This window comes from Stegodyphus dumicola, chromosome 6 (assembly GCF_044657685.1).
Source record: "Stegodyphus dumicola isolate Sdum_Otavi_A_Nest chromosome 6, ASM4465768v1".
Classification (NCBI taxonomy): domain Eukaryota; kingdom Metazoa; phylum Arthropoda; class Arachnida; order Araneae; family Eresidae; genus Stegodyphus; species Stegodyphus dumicola.
In genome coordinates this window covers 50,279,306-50,301,214 of record NC_140773.1, presented here as the reverse complement: position 1 = coordinate 50,301,214, position 21,909 = coordinate 50,279,306, and the positions used below count along the sequence as shown (strand labels likewise).

Here is a 21,909-nt window from a genome sequence, read left to right as displayed (position 1 = left end):
TCCTTGTTCAAATTGATTCAGTTGATTTTGCACAGTTTCTTCATTATTCTTTACGATCGGATCATCGTCATTAGCTTTATGACTGTCATCATCATCATCGTTATCATTATCATTAACATCAACATCATCTTCATGAGATAAAAAATGCACCGTGTCAATATTATCAGTTACATTTTCAATTATATTCAATTTTCCCCATTCCTGGAAAATTGTAGTATATTCTTCTAAAAATGCTTTATCTTGTGCTTGCTGGCACATCCTTTTATGCCGCTTCCAATTTAAATCTTTATTTGTCGGCAAAACGGCCATATCAAATTAGAAAGATAAACAGAGTTCATATCTACCGTCCGAAAGAATTTTCAGATTATTTTTAAACTTTTCCAAAAACTCTAGATTGTTCTAAATTCTTTTTATTATTTTCTATGGGATCTGAAATACCTATGTATTCTAAAGATCATAAATCTTTTATTGAGTAATTACATTCAAAACAGTATCATCATTGCTGTCTCCAAATGACTGATGCTTCCCAGTTAACACATGTATTAAACAAGTCTCAATCAAAAATAATCCTGACTCGGACCGAACAGATTTATTAGTAAATAAAGTGCTGGCAATATCCGCTGTCAAAAGCAGACCAATCTCACGATTACAGGAACCCAAATCAGATAAACTGACACCTCTAGCTTTCAGTCCATTAAAAATTTTACTATCGTTCACTTTTGGCACTGTGCCACAAATTTTGTTCTCTGATAGTGCTTCGACTTGAAAGGAGAAAGTTTTATCTAGCGCCGAAATGCACAAATTATGAACATCATGAATTTGCGCTTGCGTTTCTCTTCCCCCAAATAACGAATGCTTTAATTTAATTTGCGGCTGATCTTTGGAATATGGTAACTGGTAGTTTGGCGATAAAGGTTACTACCTAGGACTTTGGTAATAATGTGAGAAGTACTCAGTTCCGATTACGCATTATTTTGTGTGAGGGAAATGAGAGATCATGAGATATGTCATGTGACATTAATGGAAGAATTACAGTTCTTTAATCGGAAAAGGGGGGGGGGTAATTTGGAAAACTGTAGTACTATATTATTTTGTATTAAGCTTCATTGTGTGTTGTGTGAAATAGTGTTGATTAATTTTCGGATTGCATGGCGCTATGTAAAGGGAATTCTAAATTTTCAATGCGTTTATCTGATAATAATTGATTGCATTTATCTAATAATAAGTTGAGATTGTGTGAAAGGAAGGATATTACTGATAAGTTTGAATGGCGGTGCAAGAAATCTGGTGAAAATGGACATTTTGTGAAACGGAGTGTAAGGAAGGTTACGTGGTTTGCTGAAAGTAGTTTGAGTATGGGTGAAATTTTATTAATTTCTTATTACTGGGTGAATAGACTGCCAGTTGACTACCGGATTTCGGATTTAGAAATTAGCAGTAGTACTGCAGCCGATTGGAACTCTTTCTGTAGGGAAGTGTGCGTGCCACGTAATGAAGATTCTGAAGATTAGGTAAGTTAGTATTTTTAATCATTTGAGGATATTATTTTTATGCATTGTTCTAAATCTAAGGAGTTAATAAATTAATATGGTATTGTTGGAAAATTGTTATTAGCAATGATTTAGTTTAAAGTAATTAGGATTGTAATCTAATTTTTATTAATTTAATGTATGTGCTTATTTATATTTTAAGTAGTGTTTTTTAATTTAATTATATTTTAATTTAATGATCGTGATTTTGTGAGTTATATGTTTGTAGTATTTTGGAATACGTTTGAATAGAATACATTGAGTATTTTCATGCATTTTCGTGAAATTTTTCTAATTTATGAGAAAAAAGCAGTGTACATGGATATAGTGAAGAGTGTGCGCAATGCCATTTTTGTGCAATTCTGGGATGTTTTTTTAAGTAAAAATAAGTCGACGTATACATGGTTTAGTGATATTTTAATTAAAGGATAGTTATTTTGTGAATTTTATGTTTGTAGGAATTTGGTATACGTTTCAATTGAAGTAAACGTGCATGGAAGTAATTTAAATATTTGACACTAAGTATTTGTAACCATTTGTAATGTTTACGGTATGAATTCGTTGGTGACGTTTATAATATAATAGATAATTTAGAGGATATTTTATTTATTTTATACGTGGAAATGTTCGTCCTTGGAAAGGGTATTACTTTTTTGCGATCAGGTAATTTCATATATGTGCTTTTTACTGAGTTTAAAGATTCACAGAATTTTTTTGCATTTTTGTGCAAATTTTTGTAATTTATGAGAAAGTAGCAGTGTAGATGGATAAAGTTAAGAGTGTGTGCAATGCCATTTTTGTGCAATTCTGGGATTTTTTTTAAGTAAAAATAAGTGGACGTGTAAATGGTTTATGTGTATGTGCTATTCTGAAAAACGTGCAAGGAGTTTGCGATTGTGCACTTTTTCCCAATTTTGCAGTTAATATTTGTCATGATTAAGCAGTTTTGTTACATAAAATTTCTAGTATAAGTGTAATTCGGCTAGTAGATTGTTGGAAAAAGTGTTCAGTAAATAAAAAGAAAAGAAACATGTCTTTACTTCATGAAGACAAAATGGCGGCGAAAAAAAAAATAGAGGGTTGCTGTAGCAGAGTTGGTCGCCAAATTTTCGCCAAAAAATCGCAAAGTTACCATAATCCAAAGATCAACCTAATTTGCCTTAATGGTTTTAAATTTAAATTCTCTGCTAATTTTTTACTGACATACGAATGCTGAGAAGTTCCATCCAGTAATGTGCATACTTTAAGCTCAATATTCTTAAATTTAATTATTAGAGTCATTAAATAAACATTTTCTATCCTACAGTTATTAGTTAATGTATTGGTTTCAGTTACTTCACTTCTAGGCTTTTCATTTTTTTCTTGGCGATTTGGACACATTAAAAAATTGTGATTTTTATTACTGTCCCACCCCATCTGAAACATCCAAAATAGGCACCTTTTTTTAATTAATATATTTTTTTAGCTTCTAATGTCATGTTTCTAGCAGAAAAACATTCTTTAGTTGGGTGCCGTTTTTCACAAAAGAGACAGTTAAAATTGTGCTTATCTCAAAATTTGATGTACTTACTAACGCAGCTGCGGTGGCGGATTCTATATTTTTACTTAGTGTATCCTTTTTCTTAGAAATATGATTTGAACCAAACCCAGTTCGGGCTAACACGACCATTTCTTCTCCCTTCACTTCTTGTTTCAGAAAATTCATCAAATTTTCAAGGCATCGATCATCAGGTTGAGGTGCTTCTTTTAAATTTCTGTTTCTCTCCCAAGCAATTAATACTTCTTCAGGCAGGCAGAATTCAACTAAAGGCATCAAGAAATCACCATACTTCTCTTGCGTTCTTCCAAGACTTTCTGAAGCTCTAATCTTGGTTTCTAAATCGTCGTAGAGAGTAGGAAGATCCGTCTTTACATATCCACTGCTTGCATTACACATAATCATGATCAGAAGATCTCTAATGTACATCTGTACAAGTAAGTCTTCTCTTCCAAATCCCTCTCAAAGATGGGTGATTGCTTTTGGATAATTTGACGTCATTGCCGGAAAGCTCTCCACTACCCGTGCGGCTCTGTACTGAGAAACAACTGCTTGTAGAAGGTACTGGAATTTATCACCATGGATCTTCAAAAACTGGCTCCAAAGCATCAAAAATTCTTTTGCTTCACCGTTGAATTTCTTTAGTTCGATCTTTGGCAGTTTAAATTTGCGCTTTTCAGGTAATTCAGCAGGTAAAGGATTCTTCAAGAGCTTTTCAATTTGAGAACACAGTTCAAAATGTTTATCTCTATACGGCTCAAGCGAAATAAAATCATCTTCATATAGCTTTTCAGCATCTTTAGATTGAAGAATTATTGACGTTACTTCCTTTTGGCAAATTTCAAGTCGATTAAACTTGTCTCCAAGCGGTAGTTCCAGAACTGAAAGTAGCTTCAAATCGTGAATATCTGATTTCAGTTCTGCATCAATTTTGTTTGCACATGTGGTAAACTAAGTTCTTAGACATTTCCGTTCAGTTTTCAGTTGTGTAAGCTCCATTTTAAATTTATTCTAGCTGTTATCGTGCCCCACGTTATGGCATCACAAATGTTATGATATGTAAGGCGTTACGTTCGAACAATGGCTAGCTCAGAAAGGATTCATAAGTCATCTACCTGAAGAATTAACAGCTATCTTATCATAAATGGAGCACTGTTAAACTGAAAAGGTTTATTTATACATTTGTACAAGTTAAATGAATAAGAAATATCTCTGTAGCTACAACGTGCAAACATCGTCCTTAGCTATCTAAACCACAACTCATTTTTTCTCAGGCGTCCCATAACGTCAATCTCTATCTGGCCTTTGATTCGTTGGCGTAGTGATGCCATTCGCAACAACATGTAATTTTAATTTTCATGTGTTAATATAATTTTTGAAACATTCGATGTTCAGCATCATCCCTTTATGCAAATTTAGGCTATGCATCTGATTATGAGTAAGAATTAAAACACTATTAACATCTCATTAATACACGTATTTCGTTCACGTTGAAAATTATATGAAAAGTACAAAAATCTTACCTTTTTGTGCAGAAAGCTTCGCATTTCCATATCACTGAAAAGGAACTTCACAGAAAGCAAGAACAAACTGGCAAACACAAAGCAATGTCAATAAACTGAAAGTGTTAATGCCATTAGTTTTTAATTATTGCAAACATAATAATCATCGCTTACTCAACAATGGCGCCATCCATCAACAGTTAAACAAAGCAAAAACGGAAACTTTCAGTGATGCAATTATAAATAAGAATGCAGATGGTTCTCGTAAAAATCCATCAAGTTGCCTATTACACGGAGAAAAACTGTGTTATTAACGACTTCAATAACATATGTTTGTAGAGAGAATTCCAGTTCGCACTTTTATTGATAACAGCAGCATATCCATGAATGCCAACTCTTTTTTTCAAATGTCGCTAGAAACACCTGCAAAAGTAGCTAAAAAGTCGTTAAATTTCGCTAAAAGTAGTAGCTAAGATTTAAAAAAAGTATAATCCATATTCCATAATAGGTTTTGTTACTCATCATTTTTTAAACTGAATTATCATAAAAACATAATGTCCCAGTTGTTCTGCGGACCATCAAAAAGTTTTTCACAGACCACAGGTTTGTGACCACTGCCTTAGGAGTTACCTCTAAGAAGTAGGCTAACAGTTACTTGCGAGTTCATGATCATGTAGCATATATGTGTGACTCTCTCATTGGTCGCTGTGTTTGGTTTCGGTAGTGAAGAACTTAACATCATAACTGCACCAGCTTTAAAGCACATGCATAGTATATTACATTATGTTATGTTAAATTAAATTATACGGAATACAGCGTATAATTATTTTTGTCGTATTGGGTGCAGGATAAAAAAAGTTTGGAGTTCACTGCTTTAGAAAACTGCGTGCATTCTTTTATTAATTACTTGCCGCTACGCCGACAGTCTTCGTCTAGCTTTTAAAAGTACCTGAAAATGGCCTAAAGAGAATGCATTCTGTACTGCACCATGTGCATAGGGAAAAAACCATACTTGTGATTGGGTGTACTTTTAGATGACATTATTTTCTCTTGGCATACTGATGTTTAGGTGGGATTCTTACAGTTTTGTTTTTGTTGAATGACGCGCATGAGTGGCACGGAAGCGGGAAAATTATTGTTTGATTCCATCTGTTTCATGTAATAATAAAGTTATAAAATTTTTCAAAGATGCTGTTAATATCAGAAGCAATCTTAAGCGCTTATTTTATAAATAGCTGAGTTCATGAATTTAATCCAAAAACCAAAACACGATGATCTCGATCTAACTGTAAATGCATTGTGTGCTAGTAAGTATATTATTATTATTGCAATTTTGTTGCATTCTGTTCCTTTCATATTGCAGAAAATATTTCCTTTGTAAATGTCATGTTATTTCCATGTTAATGTCCATATCTTTCACATTTCTAATATTCTGTTCCCTTAAATCAAAGAAAAATGTGCATTCAGTATTGTCTCTGAATTAAATCCGCATGTATAAAAAAAGAAACTTCCTTCTCTGACAAACACTATTTTTATGCAAAGGTACAAAAGATGTTATGCATTAAAAAATGTGCAATATTTATAAAATAGTATTATTCAATTTAAAATATGTATCCCTATTTCTCAATTCCAAATCTATTATATTAGCCTAACTTCAAAAATAAATTTCACTTTTTCAGACTGCTTATAAATGTTGTGAATTTGCTGTGTACTCTGTTAGCTCCGCACATCGTTTTTACTATTTCTGAAAACTGACTTGTCTCATGCTTTCAGAGATTGCATCTGCAGAGAATGGTATATAGTAAACATGAAATAATGAACTAATAATCACAACATCTTAAATATGGAGGATTTTAAATTAAGAACACATTTTTTAAAAATCTCTGCAATTAATACATATTTACGGGGTTAGCACATGAAGAAATAATACTTTTTCTCTCTAGGAAAAAAAATTTTTACATTTTTTTATATCAAGTTCACCACTTTACTTTTGTAAGACGTGTAATCTCATAGCAACAAAAATACAATGCACATAATAATCTTTTCAGTACTGCTATCAAAATGTAAACAAACGGTATGGAGGTCTACCCTCGAACCCAAGTAAGGTCAAGGCATTCCTAAGCGTAGAAGAAATGATGCCATTGGAAACCAAATCCAATCACGAGGAGAGATTTCCCCCCCCCCACGTGCGGGGTGCGGTACAGAATGCTTATATGCAAGGGGAACACCATACATTAAATTTAAAAACTGCGTCGAATTTTACTCTGCAGAACAACTTTATCACAACCCCCCTACAAATTTCAATAAAAATGTATTACATATTAAAGAAGTACAATGAAACAAACAATATTCCTTAATACAATTAGTAATTATCCTAATAAATAAACCAACTTTCTATTGCCTTCTCTCGACAAATGTCCTGTATACAAGAGAAACATTAAATTAAAAACTGTATAGAATTATCACTCTCATCTTTCCGAGTGGCAACAATGCTGATGTCAGAAACAATGGCAAAAGTTACATATCAGCAACAATGGGTACATACCATTGTTGCTGTTATAATGAGAAAGAATTATCAATTTGATGCAATTCATCAAAAAACATTTTTAAAAAATCCGATTCGAATTTTGAAAAAAATCACTTCAAGGGCTCTTGTCTAGATGCACCTATGTACCAAATTTCAAATGAAAGACCAGCACGAACGAAAGACACACATACAGTCTCTTCCTTTTATATACAGTACCGAGATCCGGACTCACTGGGACTTCGGCTATTCTGTATTTGGGATTTTTTCCAGCTATTGCATCTAATATTTGGAAAAATCCCAAATCTAATTACTGGATATTCTTTAAATCTAGTAAGGATGAGAGGTAGAAATTATAAAATTAAAAATATGAAATAATGAAGTATTTATGATGTAAGGGGTATCAAAATTTACAAAAAAAAAAAAAAAAAAGCTTAATATTTATTTGTTTATTAAACATTTCTTTCTATGTAAATTGTTTGAGTTGCTTTTAAAAAAAAAAAAAAAAAAAAAAAAAAAAAAAGCTTAATATTTATTTGTTTATTAAACATTTCTTTCTATGTAAATTGTTTGAGTTGCTTTTTTTTTTTTTTTTTTTTTGTGCTAATGCTTTCTCTTTAATTCTATAAACAAACATAATTTCTTGTTCAGTTACAAAGTTCCACTGTTCAAATCTTGTAGTTGCTGTGTCGACAATTCCGACTAGCTAGTCAGTCAAAATTTGTTCATTTTCAATAACCTCTCTTTCACTTTCTTCACTATCAGTAGCGGTGTTTTCTGGACCTAGAACCATACTACAAATTTCACCATCTGATAATTGATTCGTGATTGGAGCATTTGGCATCGCAGTTAAGAAAATTTTGTTATATCATCTTTATTTATTACCGCTTCTCCACATTTTTTTACAAAATCCATTAACTGGTAAATTTGACCCTTGGTTTGCGATATCCCAAAATCTTCAAATTCGCAGCTAGGATCTTCATCATCCTTACCATGAAATATGATAGCAGACCATAAATTATGCCAAGCATTTTATAAAGTATCTGGTGGCACATCCTCCCACAATCTTGTGGTGCTCCACACAGCAGATTTTATGCTAAAATATTTCAAAAATTCTTGAATAGTCTTGCCATTATTCAAGGAATTTAATGATGATTTTAAAAAGGCTACTTTGTATTTGCATTTCAGCATGCACACTATTCCAATATCCATTGTCTGAATGATGGACATACAATTTGGAGGAAAGAATAAAACAGATACATTATTTTTCACTAAAACTTTAAGTGAAATATAAGTTGAACAGTTATTTACAATCAGGAAAATTTTTGCGTCATTGGGTAAACCAACACCGAATTCAAATTTTGCTGAGCCTTGGATATGAAATTATTTTCTAACCAATCATGCATTGGTTAGAATCCATGCTTTTTTTATTTGAATGACCAGTTTCATCAGTGCTGTAAATTTGTCCTGGAGCTAACGTTTTACTATTAATGAGTTCAATGAATTTGCCTGTCCGGGGATTTTGAACTTCGATACCCGGAAATTCCGGGGATCGTCGTTCAGAAGGAAGTAGGAATAATAATGAATTATTTATTTTGATCTGGGTAATTTTGTTTGCTTTGAAAGCAGAAAACGCAAGGTCAGTGTGTGTGGTGAAAACTTTTCCTTTCTTTCTCCAAAGGCAGTGATAATGCGTGAAAAGGGGGAAAAAACTTCTTTTTTATTCTTTCTGTATTGCGAGTTATGACTCATTCCCCCGGTTCTCAGACATTCTCTTCTGGATTCTTTTCGGCAAGTAGGCGAGGCAAAAAAAAAAGGGAGAGACTTCGTTCGACTAGCTGTGCGATCACCTGACTCTGGGTTCAAAGGTCTTATCTCTCCTGGCGTGGCGCCAATAAGTAGAGAAGGGGGATTTTTCGCCGTATTAGCTATTTGTCATTGATCGCTTCTCAACTTTTTTTTCTCCGCTGTGTAAAATTTTCGTTTCATTTATTGATGCACGTGTAAATTTTTCATTTCGTTTATTGAAATATTTTTTTATTTATGTACGCAAGAGAATTTCACTATGAAATTTCTCGATATAAATAGTGATATTATACAATTAGAAGAAGGTGTCCGGAATGCATTTAGGTGGAATTGGATTGAACGGAGAGATGGTAATGGGGATACCATCGGCACATGGTGCAAGAAAATAAATGTGTCTGGACAAGCATATTGTGTTTTTTGTAACTCACTGCTGAAGTATGGTGGGGAAGGATTCAAGGCTTTCACAAAGCATTCTAAAACTGTGACGCACATAAAATATTCAAAGTGAAATAGACATTCAATGACTTTAAGTAATTATGCTAATTAAAAAAATACTGATGACTTTACTGGAGACTGATGCTCGGCCATTGGATATAGTGACAAGAAAAGCACGCCAAGAGGTATTAATAACTTCGTTTATCGCCGAGAATTCTCTTTCTTTCAATGTAGCTCCCAATTTAATTGAACTCTGCAAACACTTGAGCCGCGATCAGACGGCACTAAACTCGTTGGAAATGTCCAGGACTACTGCATGTTATAAGATGAAATATGGGCTTGCAAAAACTATTAAGGAAAATATCATTAAAACTTTAAAGGAGACTCCATTTTCTCTAAATTTGGATGAAAGTATACTGGCAATATTGGTGCAGTTTTATGACAACAATCAAAATGAAGTTGTAGTTCATCATTTTGCATCTCTAAAGATGGAATCTTGCAATTCAGAAGCAGTTTTTAAAGCAGTTGTTAATACTATTGAAGATAATAATATTCCATGGGCAAACTTAATTAGTGTATTAATGGACTCATGTAACACCATGCGGGGAAAAAAAAAGGGTGTTGAAACCAGACTATGATCAAACAAAGCACCCCACTTATTAGGTATTGATGGTGACACATGTCACACAGCTAATAACTGTGCAAAAAAATTTGCTTCATGTTTTGATAGATACTTAGAAGATTTGTTTGATGACATCTATTTTGATATGAAAAGCTGCAGTAAAAGAGAAAAAATTTTCAAAATCTGTGAATCCCTTGCCATTAAAAAACTTAAGCCCTTGAAGAGACCAGACCATAGGTGGGTGTACATTTTATGTGTTTTAGAAAGAATCAAAGATCTATGAGATGCTCTTATTGCATTTTATTTTCACTACTTGGATAAAACTGATAAAGGGGATTATTTTTCTTATGTTGAAACTGTATACAATAAAAGAAATATTTCTGCAGCTCAGAAAAAATTTGTTGAAGGGGTGTATTCTTGCTTGCATTCCCAACAACTCACAAAGGATGCTTTAGCTTGGAAAAAAAGAATACTAAATGGGTTATTTGTTATGCAAAACAAAACTTTATTGCATATGGCATTATATTCAGCAGTATTACCAGAGTTCAACACATATATTAAATTATTTGAAACAAAAAAACCAACGCTTCATTTAATACATTCCAGTATTTATAAATTGATGGCAAAATTTTTCTCTTTTTTTATGAAGCCAGAAAATATAGAGTACACATCTTATAATGATTTGTTAAAGGTTGACGTCACAAATCCAGAATTCCATCTACCTAGCAAAGTAATATTTACTAGTGCAAAAGCTTCCACTCTCCTGAAGAAATTATCAAAAAATCATCCACTAGCAAAAGAATTCCAAATTTCTTTGATGAAAGCTTATACTAATACAGCACAGCATATGAAACAGAAATTACCCTTTAAAAATTCATATCTAATTAGTTTTACAGCATTAGATCCAGAGCTAAGAGGTAAAACCAGTACAATATTAGCTTTTGAAAAATTATCATCTTTTATGTCCCATATTTTTAGTGATAATGAAAAGTCAAAAGTAGAAGCTGAAATAAGGTTATACCAGAGTGATATTGATATCACCAAAGAAATGCTCTACACATCTGATGAAAGTGAAAATCAAGTCAAGTGTACAATTGATAAATATTGGTCTAAAGTTTTTAATTTAAAAGATGATTTCACAAATGATTATAAGTATCTTACATTGGCTAAATTGGTCAAAGCCTGCCTTAGCTGCTTCCATGGCCCATTAGTGGAAAGTGCATTCAACTTAATGGATACACTTGTCACTGACTATAGAACCTCTCTTAAGATTGATTCCCTAGATGCTGTGCAGACTATTAAATATGATTTAATGGCTTCTAAAGAAACCTCATGTGAAAAATATGGCTAAAAAAATTCAATGACTGATCCAATTCACAAAGATCTCTTACTGAATATGAACAGAAGTTGGAAAACATATCAAGAGGACTTAAAAATATGTATTTCAGATGAGTCACCTATAAAAGTGTCTGAAAAACCTTCTACATTAGCAGAAAAGCAAACTGCTTCTACCTCTGCGTGTGCAGTTCTCGGGGAAATTTCTTCAACTGTAAATGAGGAAAATAAAAGTCAACCTTCCTGCAATTATGAAGTTCACCACAAAAGAAAGACAAGCCCACAAACATCAGAAAATAAAAAAAAGCAGCAGAAATTAGATAATTTTTTTTAAAGAATTAATTCAGGTAATTTAAAATATTTACATAAAATGTAGTAGTTTATATGTTTGAAAATTTATGATTATTAATTTTGCAAAAAAAGTAATTCATTGAACTTTTATAATTAGGTCATTCAATACTTCATAATTGTAATTTTTCATTTCTCTCCCCCTCCTCGAAACTCCAAAATGTCGGTAGTAAGTCCGTAAAAGTTTCAGGGGATTTTGGGGGGTCCCACAAACACCCCTGAAATACGTAGTTCAGCAGCTTCAATATCAGCTGAAACGTTTTCACATGAAATTTTTAATTGCATTATACTGGGCAATTAAAATTTGATTAACCAATCTGTTGAATACATGCACTCAGTTTTTAAGTGGATTTTTTTATATATTTTGGCTTGAGCTATTAGCATTGGACCCGTCAATGGCACGTGACACTGTCTGACCTATTCAATCATCGTTTTGTCATAATCATCACTTTTAGCATAGCGAATAAACTTTTAGCACTTTTAGCATAGCTGTTGTTCATTGCGAGTGGGTTGTCGGAATCCACAAAAAATTCATAAAGTTTCTTTTTCTCTTGTATGATAAACGGTTGACTTGCTATGCTCCTCGCATATTTTTTAGAAGGGCGTATATCCAATTTTTTTGGCAGCAATTTCACTTTTTGTGTAATGGACATCAAAACATGCTTCCGCTTTGTAGATCCTGTTACATCTCTGGAATTAAAAACTTTTCTCAATATTATCGAGAGTTCAAACTTTAATTTTCTTAAAATTGCTGTAATTATAACAGCAAGCAAAGAATTAATTAGCTGGATCAAATCAGAAAGTTAAGGAACAGCGCAATCTGCTATATTGACTGTAATTCTTTGGAATGAGTAAAGTATAATTTTAGCCTGGCTTAACTAACTCTGCTACACATTATTGGTTATGTAACATAAAATTGGCGATGAAAGACCAGTTATTCCATTAAATTTTGTCTTGCTTCTATCATGCATTGAGACAATTAAGCCTGAATTGTATTAATTTAGTTATTATACTTACGTCTGTTTCTTGCACATGTTTAAAGCTTATCCGAGTCCTAAATTAATTATTAAGTCCTGCATATACTTGAGCTTACTAAAGGCCGGTGCTGGATATATTGTAACCTGATGCAGTCTCTGTGGGTTCTAAATCCTGCTACCAAGCACCTCCCCAAGTTCTAAATTTTTGCCATCCCTTAATTTTAGGTCCCAGTTCTTTCCCTAATTTCTAAAAATTTCATTATCCCTTAATTTTGTTACTCGCTGCTTCTCTAAATTCCAAAAATTTTGTCTTCCCTAAATTCTGTTGCCCAATGCAGCCATATGAGCTCTGGCGCCGGTTCTGCATTTATGTGAATAAAATGTTAATTATTCTTAATCAAATAGCACTAAATGTAATCTTTTGGTTTATGAGCATTATTAACAAAATCTGTTTTTAGCATATAGAAAGAAATGTTTGTTAAATTTTTCCTCGTCACCATTTAGCACATTTAACTTAAATTTGTAATTGTCACCAAGTGTAATGTCAACATAAAAGGTTTTTATACTCTTTCTTATTCAATAACTAATATAAAACGAATTGTTTAGGTATCGCTGAGTGAGTCAGCAGTACTCAAGTTGTCATTGAGTTGATAAACATATGGTGAAGAAAGCAAAATATAACAAATAAAGATTCGCCACATTTCTGTCAGGGATATAAAATATTAGCAGTTGTAAAATCAACAGTATTTCTATATAGAATGTTTTGATTTGAGATGTATGCCGAGAATATAAGTAGCTACGGAGTCAAATTATTGATCACACAAATTTATGCTAAAGTGATTGTTTCTTCAATTATGAGGTATTTTATCTAGTGCCGAAGTGAAATTAAGAATTGGGATTCTCTACATGTTTTATTATCAGGGCAAAAATCAAACGTGCATGTTAAAGCTTAAAAAAAAAAAAAAAAATTTTGTTAGTGACTTTAAGGTCTGTATTTTAGATCATTCCAGATATTGGATATCCGGATCTCTGACTTTGTACTGTATATAGATTATTGAAAATTCCAAAATCTTATTTTCTTTAAAGATTTTAGAATTTAAAATGTTTTAATCTTGCTTTATAATTAGTTTGCTTGTATGATCTAGTGCCAAGGTTTCTTAAACTGCGAGTCACAACCCTAAGGAGGTCGCGGGACCTGCAGCAGAGGGTCAGCAAAAATTTTGCCAGTTTTGATATTTCTTTAACTTATTATAATAATTTTACAATTCTCAAATATTTTTACACAATGTATCTGAACATAGATAAAGATAAGACAATACATACAAAGAAAAAAACGAAAACATTTCGACGCATTCTTTTTATAATATGAACGTTCATTTTCCTTGCTTTGCACTTGACGCTGACATTTCATCTGTCTCTCATTTAAAATTTTCACATTGTTCTCTGTCTTAAAATTAAAATTTAATGACCTAAAACTGCAATAGTATATTACAGTACAAGTGAAAAAATTGATAGTTTAACTCGTTCATGTGTCGTATTTGCACAATACTTATGGCATCTCACAAAAGGTTTGTAAATATTATGGGGTTTTGGGAGTCGCGAAACAATTTCAGTGATAAAAAAGGGTTTCAACTGAAAAAAGTTTAAGAAACCCTGATCTAGCGAATGCTTTTTTTTAATTGTAGGAAACTTAGTGAAATTTGTTATTAATTTAAATTATTTAATATGTTTCTTCCTGCTAATAACTTTTTTTTTTTTAATTAAAGGTTCCTTTGGCACCACAAGTACACCTTTTGGTCAGAGTAAGTAAATAATTTATATCATATTTAGGCATTTTATAAAACTTATTTATCAGCTGTTAACTATATTATGATAAGCACCATTCAGAAGCTTAAATGCTTGTTTTTCAGTATTTATCAGGGATGACTCTGGTCTGGATATAACCAGAAGTCCAGATTTTTTATTCTCAAATCAGGAATTTCTAGCTTTAGGAAATGTAGAGTCATTTTCTCTCCTCAAATTTAGTTTTAGAGCAAATATATCATGCAGAAATTTTTTTAAAAACTAAGCTTTTAGACTATGTAAATTTCAGTGAGAGATAAATTTCTTAGATGAGGAAACTGTGCTCTTGAATCGGTGAAACGGTGCGCAATGAATTGGAAGTTGATCTGTCAGCACTATCCTTATCTTCAGAGCAGATGTTTTTATTTTATTTGGCTTATAATTCCTTACTAAATGTAGTATTTCATCTCGATGTACTCCATCTTTGATATGATTTAAATCAAATTCCTCGTCATTATAATTCGCTTCCGATAGTGAAGAAAGTGACACAGAGGTTATTGAAAATGAAAAAATTTCGATTGACAACATAGTCGGTATTCTCGACACACCAATTATAGGACTTCAACAGCGGAACTTTGTAACTGAAGAATAAATAATGTCTGTTTATGGAATTAAAGAGAAAGTATTATCACATAAAACGAAGCAACTTAAACAACTTACATTGAAAGAAATGTTTTATAAAGTAAACAAATAAATATTAAGCTTTTTTTTTTTTTTTTGTAAATTTTGATACCCTTTAGATCATAATTGTTCTTTATTTCATAAATTACGGTTTCATATTTTTAATTTTATAATTTCTGCATGCCATCTTACCAGGTTTAAACTGATGATCTATAATCCGGAATCGCCGAAGTCCCGAGGAGTCCGGATTAACGACTTTTGACAGTATTTATTTGTTTACTTTATTAAACATTTCTTTCAGTGTAAGTTGTTTAAGTTGCTTCGTTTTTTGTGCTAAACGTGCATGCTGCGTAAACATAAATTGCACATGCGTAGCATTAAAAGCGCGTGCGTAAAGCATACAAAAAAGAAAGTTTGTGGCTTTGAGGTCCGGATTATAGATCATTCCGGATAATGGACTTCCAAATTACAGACTTTGTACTGTATACCGCAACTGCAAAACTTTGAATGATTTACATATCTTTTTGGAATTTCAAGGCAAAATTATAGCATATGCGGTGTGACAATTAAATAACTGGACAAGTCCTAAAAATTAGCTTTATTGAAAACATTATACAAATACCTATAAGTCCCCTTCAAAATACTTTCCTTCCCTATCAATACATCGCTGCATATGAGTTTTTCACTGTTCAAAGCAGTATTGAAGGTCAGTAGGTGTCACCTTGTTCAGTAAATCTGCTGTTTTTGCCATCACCTCTTCCACAGACTAAAAATGTGTTTCCTTCAGTGTACTTTTCACTTTTGTAAACAAGTAGAACTCACATGGTGCAAGACCTGAAGAGTATGGTGAATGCTTGAGCACAGTAATGTGTTTGTCTGTGAACTATTTTGCAGAGAGTGCATTATGTGCCGGGGGGGTATCTTGATGCAAAATCTATGTTTTGCTGCTCCACAGATCTGGCTTCTCCTTCCGTACTCTTTCTGTCTTTCTGTAAGCTTTCTCAAGACCTCAATGTAGTACTGCTGGTTTACCATTTGGCTTTAAGGTACCCATTCAATTATGATGATGCCATTAAACGTGAAGAAAAAAAAAAGATGAGCATGATTTTCAGTTTGGACTTGCTCATTTGAACTTTTTTGGCCCTTAGTGATGTGAGGGTCTTCCAGTGCATTCATTGTCGTTTAGTTTCAGGGTTGTACTGAAAAATCCACATTTCGTCACATGTGATTACTTTTTCAATCAATTCAAGATTTTCTGGGAAGTGTTCCATAATGTCAGAGCAAATGATTTTCCTGTTCATTTTTTGCTTGCATGTCAGGTTTTTTTGTACCAATTTTGCGCAAACTTTTGTCATATGCAAATCCTGGGTCAGAATTTTTCTTATTGTCTCTCTGTCAATATTTGTAATATCGGACATCATCTGAACACTTGAGTGTCGGTCTTTATGCATGAATTCATTAATTTTTGTTATGTTTTCTCAGTTCTTGATGTCACAAGCCGACCAGAACGCTCATAATCTTCTGATATTTCAAAAATCGTTTCTGCCATTCAAAGATTTAACTATGTGCCATGCAATTATCTCCAAATACCTCCTTTAACAATTTACAATATTTAGTTTGCTTTTTTTTTTTTTTTTTTAATTTCAGGAGGAATTTCAAATTTATGCGCTGATTGTTTTTTTAACCTGTCATAATTGGAGCACTTCGACACAACATCTTATTCAAACAAGAATGAAAAACAAACTGAACTAGATAGAGGAAGGGAATAATGTGCCACCTGCACTAGAAGCATCAAGGTCAACTGCATTTCATTTCCACTCCTCCACACCAAGCTTAATGGCTAGGGCATGCACAGTCCGGTTATTTAATTGTCACATCTCATACATGAAGCAAAGGAATTGCATATAGATGATGTAAAATAATAAAAATGAGTTGAGCTTTAAAAATATGTATCCAAGAAAATTTTCTAATTTGGAGGGGGGGGTGTGAAATTAAATTGTTTTACAGAAGTGCTACAAAAAGTTTTTTAGTCCAAAGAGGCAGTTTGCCCTGAAGGACTATTTACCCATATTTTACCAATGATCGAAGAAATTAAAATTTTTGTTTGAAATTTCTAATTTTGTTTTCTAAATAGATAAGAAAAGATAATAAATTGAAAAACATACGAAACTTTTATTTTCTTTGAGTTTACAGGCTGTCCTATATACAGGACGATGGTCAAATCCAGTGCTATGAAGTTACAAGGCATTATTTTCTTTCAAGCCCATTCTTTTGAATGGAATAGTAAAAAACAACTGAAACATTAGCCAATATTAGATTTTTTACAAATAGTTGTCAGTTTCTTAGTACAATTTTTTTAATTGACTATGTCGTTGACGTCCATCAGGGTTTTTGACAATCACATGATCAGTTTGCATTTGCAAGAAGTCCGGATTTGTCTGCTGCGCACCTAATGTTCTGCCTTGAATTTTCCTAGGTATTGATAATCTCAAATAGCTGACTGTTATAGCCTCTCACTATTCTATAAGATCAAGAGCTTTGGTTTCGTTTATATATATTTTACAACCATGTCGACCGAAATAGCTCACCATTCTTTGATCAGTGCTTAGATGTTCTTAAAATACACCTAATTGTTGTAAAGCATCATTCAGTAAATCGTAAATTAGACGTACTTTGTAAATAGAGGTAATGGTGCCATTGTGAATGAAATGAATGTACCGCTTGATTTCAAAATATCTATTTCGTGGCATTGCTCGACTAAATAGTATAGTTCCTGTGTCTGGTGTGTTTTCCCAGGACATTTGACATTTTTTCAGGTAGCCGCTATAAAAAAGTGTACCTTAGAATTGCTTGAGTTCTTTTGTTTTGTCAGTGAAAAATTATGATTATTTGTCTGCCCAGCGTATCTGTTACAATCAATAACACCTTTGTCTATCATTTTTTTGGCAACATACTCAAAGAGTTCTGTAGGAGATTTTCCAGAAACAAAATCAGTTAGAGACTGACTAGAATCTTGAGAAAATATTTCTGAAGCATGTGAATATTTAGGAACGCAATCTTTCCAATAAAGTTTTGGCACGCATGTTTATTTCATCATCTCCATTTCCTACTAAAATTTCCACAGTTTCTGCTATTTCTATAGTTCCTTCTGCATTTTCATCACAAATAGCTTATGTGCATTTAGTGCAGACATCGTCTATTTCTTTATTGTCACTGACTGCATCTGGATCAGGTGGTATTATTACCATTTCCGGCTCAGTATTTTCATCATCTAATGTAATAAAATATTCCAAAGCTTCTTCAGTTGTTAGAAATTTTTGACTCATTTTGAATGCATAAAATAAATATACCTTACAAAATAAACATTCACAAAAGTAAATTTCTTTCATACAAATAAAACGTGTGAAATGGCTTTCAGATGCTAAATATAACTCTTTACAAAAGGAGATGCAGTGCAGGAAATAATTGATTGCTACATTTTACACCGAGGGGATGGAATGGACGTAACCTTTTCACTCCAAAGCGGTGTTATGTTTTAACGTCATATAATAGTGGATTTTACTATTGTCCTATATATAGGACGCTCTAAAAAAGAAAGTAAAATAAGGATCTATAATATATTTTTCTTTCGAAGTTTTTGTCATTCACATTAATGGAGACCTATTTTATTTAACATAAATTCAAAACTTTTTATTTTATTTATTTTTTTTTATATATTAAAAAAATAAAATGCAAAAAATAAAAATTAGTCCTTTTTGAATGTTTTTAAAAAACAGGTTTATAAAAGTCAAAACGTAAGAGAAAATAGCTAATATAACAAGCAGCTTTTTAGCAATAATATAATGTGAAAGAAATAGTTTAAACATTATTACTTTTTTTGTACAGCCATCAAATATGTACTGTCCTACATATAGGACAATGGTAAAATATGGGCTAATTTCGGTTTGGCATTTTGCGTCGATTCACAATAAGCTTTGTTTCACTTTTCAAATTGTTGCCACCAAATATTATCACCCTGTATTATATTTAAAGAAATTAAATAATGAAGAATCTGCATGAATGTATGTATGTTTCTCACATTGTGATAAAACACCATCAACAGCTAGAGCCATCAAAATTTGAATAACGTAATCTTCCATAGAATATGGGCATGTGGAAGCCCCAATTTGAATATGAAATTTGTTTTATTATTGATTTCATAATTTCTAACACTTCAACAAATTTTGGATTAAAGAAACTTAACGATTTCAAAGCGAACAGTGGCAACACTGTATGAAAAAAACATTTTTATCGCCAGCATGCGAGACTCTGTATCGAAAATTCTAAAGATATGCTCATTTTAAAATTCATTTGCAATATTGCTGTTGAACTGAATTTTATAGTTTGAGTATGCTGAACATGACATTTAATAAATAAAGGTAACACACAGAACATTTAAAAAAAAAAAAAAAAAAAACTTTGGACATAATTTAAAATCTGAAACTTTTCAGATTTTTTTTTGTCTTGCCAAAGATATTTAGGTGTGTACTGAAAAAAAAAAAAAAAAAAAAAAAAAAATGTGTGACTTAAAAATGAGATGATATGTATGTTATAATTTATATATATTAGTATTAACATATGTGTGGGAATTATGCTGTTCAGGTGGGTAATAAATTTTCATTTGTTTAATAAAATTAATAGTATTTATGATACTATGTAGAATTAATAATGCAACACATTTTTCTGCAGCCCGAAATGATCTTTTTTTATGAAATTGTTGTATGTGCTTTATTTAATAAAGAATTATTTTGCTTAGCAATTATAACAGTTATTTGAAGAAAAATTTATTTCTGATGTCAAAGTTATAATAGCAGCTCTTCTTATATATTAAGAATTTCAGCTGCTTTGCTGATCCCTGAAACCAGTTTCATGTAAAAATGAGTATATATAGCAACTTCGCTGCAACAAATGCTGTCAAAGACATTATTTTCCACAAGTATCATTATGTGGAATGAAATATTCTAGTTAATTTATGACTCTTAAACTAAATGCTGTTGACATGTACAAAAATCTCTACCTTTTTCTAAAGAGAGAAAATTACAGGCAGTGTGCTGAAACTGTGAAATTATGGTAGAAAGATGTTCAAGTCATAACTTAAGGAACTTATTGCAAGTTGATTCCCCAAAGCGCTATTAGCAGCAAGGAATACAATTTCAAGTATTGAAGCCATTAAACAAGACATTATGTAAAAGAGGAAGGATAAGTGTAAGCTTCAAGCATATTCGATATTTACAGCTGGCTAAGTTAGTCTCACAAGCTGCAACTAAATAAAAGTTCTGCAACTTCTATGAATTTTCATTATTTTTAATTTATATGGCATGCTGAATATATTGATTGCCCAGCGACCAAAAATGCTGGAGAGCCTATCCTGAACACAACTTTACATTGATTTTTCTAAAATGGATTGAATGGTACTTTCATATTTATTTATATTTCCTAGGTTTTGCATCTTCTTAATATTTTTTTTCGAAGGTGAAGGAATGAGCAAATGAATAATTTATCTGTAATGAAAATGCTGTAAAAACAACATTGAAGGATGCTGTTGTATGAATAACTAAAAAATGTTATAGAAATATTTAAAACTGTTGTATGAAATTTGGCAGGAGTGTCTGTTGGTGGAAGGGTGGTACTTTGAAGGCAGCAGTGTTTAAGACATTTTCATGTCGTAAACTAACACGTTGACTGCCCAACACAAGATAACTCATATTAGCACTCTTCTTTAGGAAGTTTCTTGACTTGCCATTTTTGCGCCTCTACGAGTTACTTACTCGCTAAGCGCTTGTTTTAGTTGTATCGAAGCGATGAGTAAAAGCATGTCTGTATGAATCAACTCATAGTGGGTTCTGCGAAGAGCCTTGTCTTACAAAAGCTGACTACAAGATAATTCGTAGGAACTTTTTTCTACAAAAGAAAAAAAAAAAAAAAATCCTGTTAACTTTTTAATGATTGTTACAAACCGTAATTAGTATTTTTAATAATATAATATGATTAAATCGATTTGGCTTCTCAGACTGGAATCCGAAAAGTGCCATGGCAGTCTCAATGTGTTAATCAGTATAACTGTAGTTTGATACTTTTCTGAGCAACTGCATTTTAATGTCTCTATATGAACTTAAACATGAGCTGCTTTAAAAGTGAATTTTGCAAGGGTTTCTCTGCAGTTTAGTTTGATTTTCACTTAATTATTCACATAATATGTATATATGTAAGAGAGAGAGCCCAAAAAAATGAAATTAAGAACCAATTCCACAAATACCCACAAGAACTGAAATTAACCCTTTCGCGATGGAACACCTTTGTTTAAGGCGCACGTGTGGGACGAAAGGGAATTGAAGGCAGTCACCGTACTGGATTTTCCATTGCTAAGCCTAATTTTATAAAAATTTTCACTTTTAGCATCGTAATTCTTGGTGTCTTTTTAGATTATTACTTGAGCTCTCATATATGTTAAAATCAGCACTTTAATAACCTTTCTTTCTTTATTTTACGTGAAAATATACTTTAAAAATGTCTTATCTTGTAAAATATTTTTCGGAAGCACTATTCAAATTATTCCAAAGTTTTAATTGATAAAATCCATCAATAAAGTTTAAAATTAATAAAACAACATAAGACTATTTATAGTAAGAAGTAACAAGATTTAAAATGAAGACTGAGTGTGGTAAATCTCGAAGCATGGAGAAGTATCATTTCTGACTCTTTAGAAAATGAATCATCACTCTCATCTGTGTTAGTAAATGGTTCATTAACCATATGAGAGTATTTTTCCTCTGATAAATAGCACCTTCTTGC

General features: G+C 32.1%; 1 protein-coding gene across 3 annotated transcripts in view; it reads left to right on the top strand.

Moving 5' to 3' along the window:
* Nup98-96 (nuclear pore complex protein Nup98-96) overlaps positions 1 to 21,909 on the top strand; it is a 177,682-nt gene that overhangs the window by 42,746 nt on the left and 113,027 nt on the right. For all 3 annotated transcript variants that reach the window (XM_085818300.1, XM_085818299.1, XM_085818301.1), the window contains exon 3: positions 14,382 to 14,417. In XM_085818300.1, coding sequence (XP_085674426.1) covers positions 14,382 to 14,417 — 36 coding nt within the window. The remainder of the gene's footprint in view (positions 1 to 14,381; positions 14,418 to 21,909) is intronic.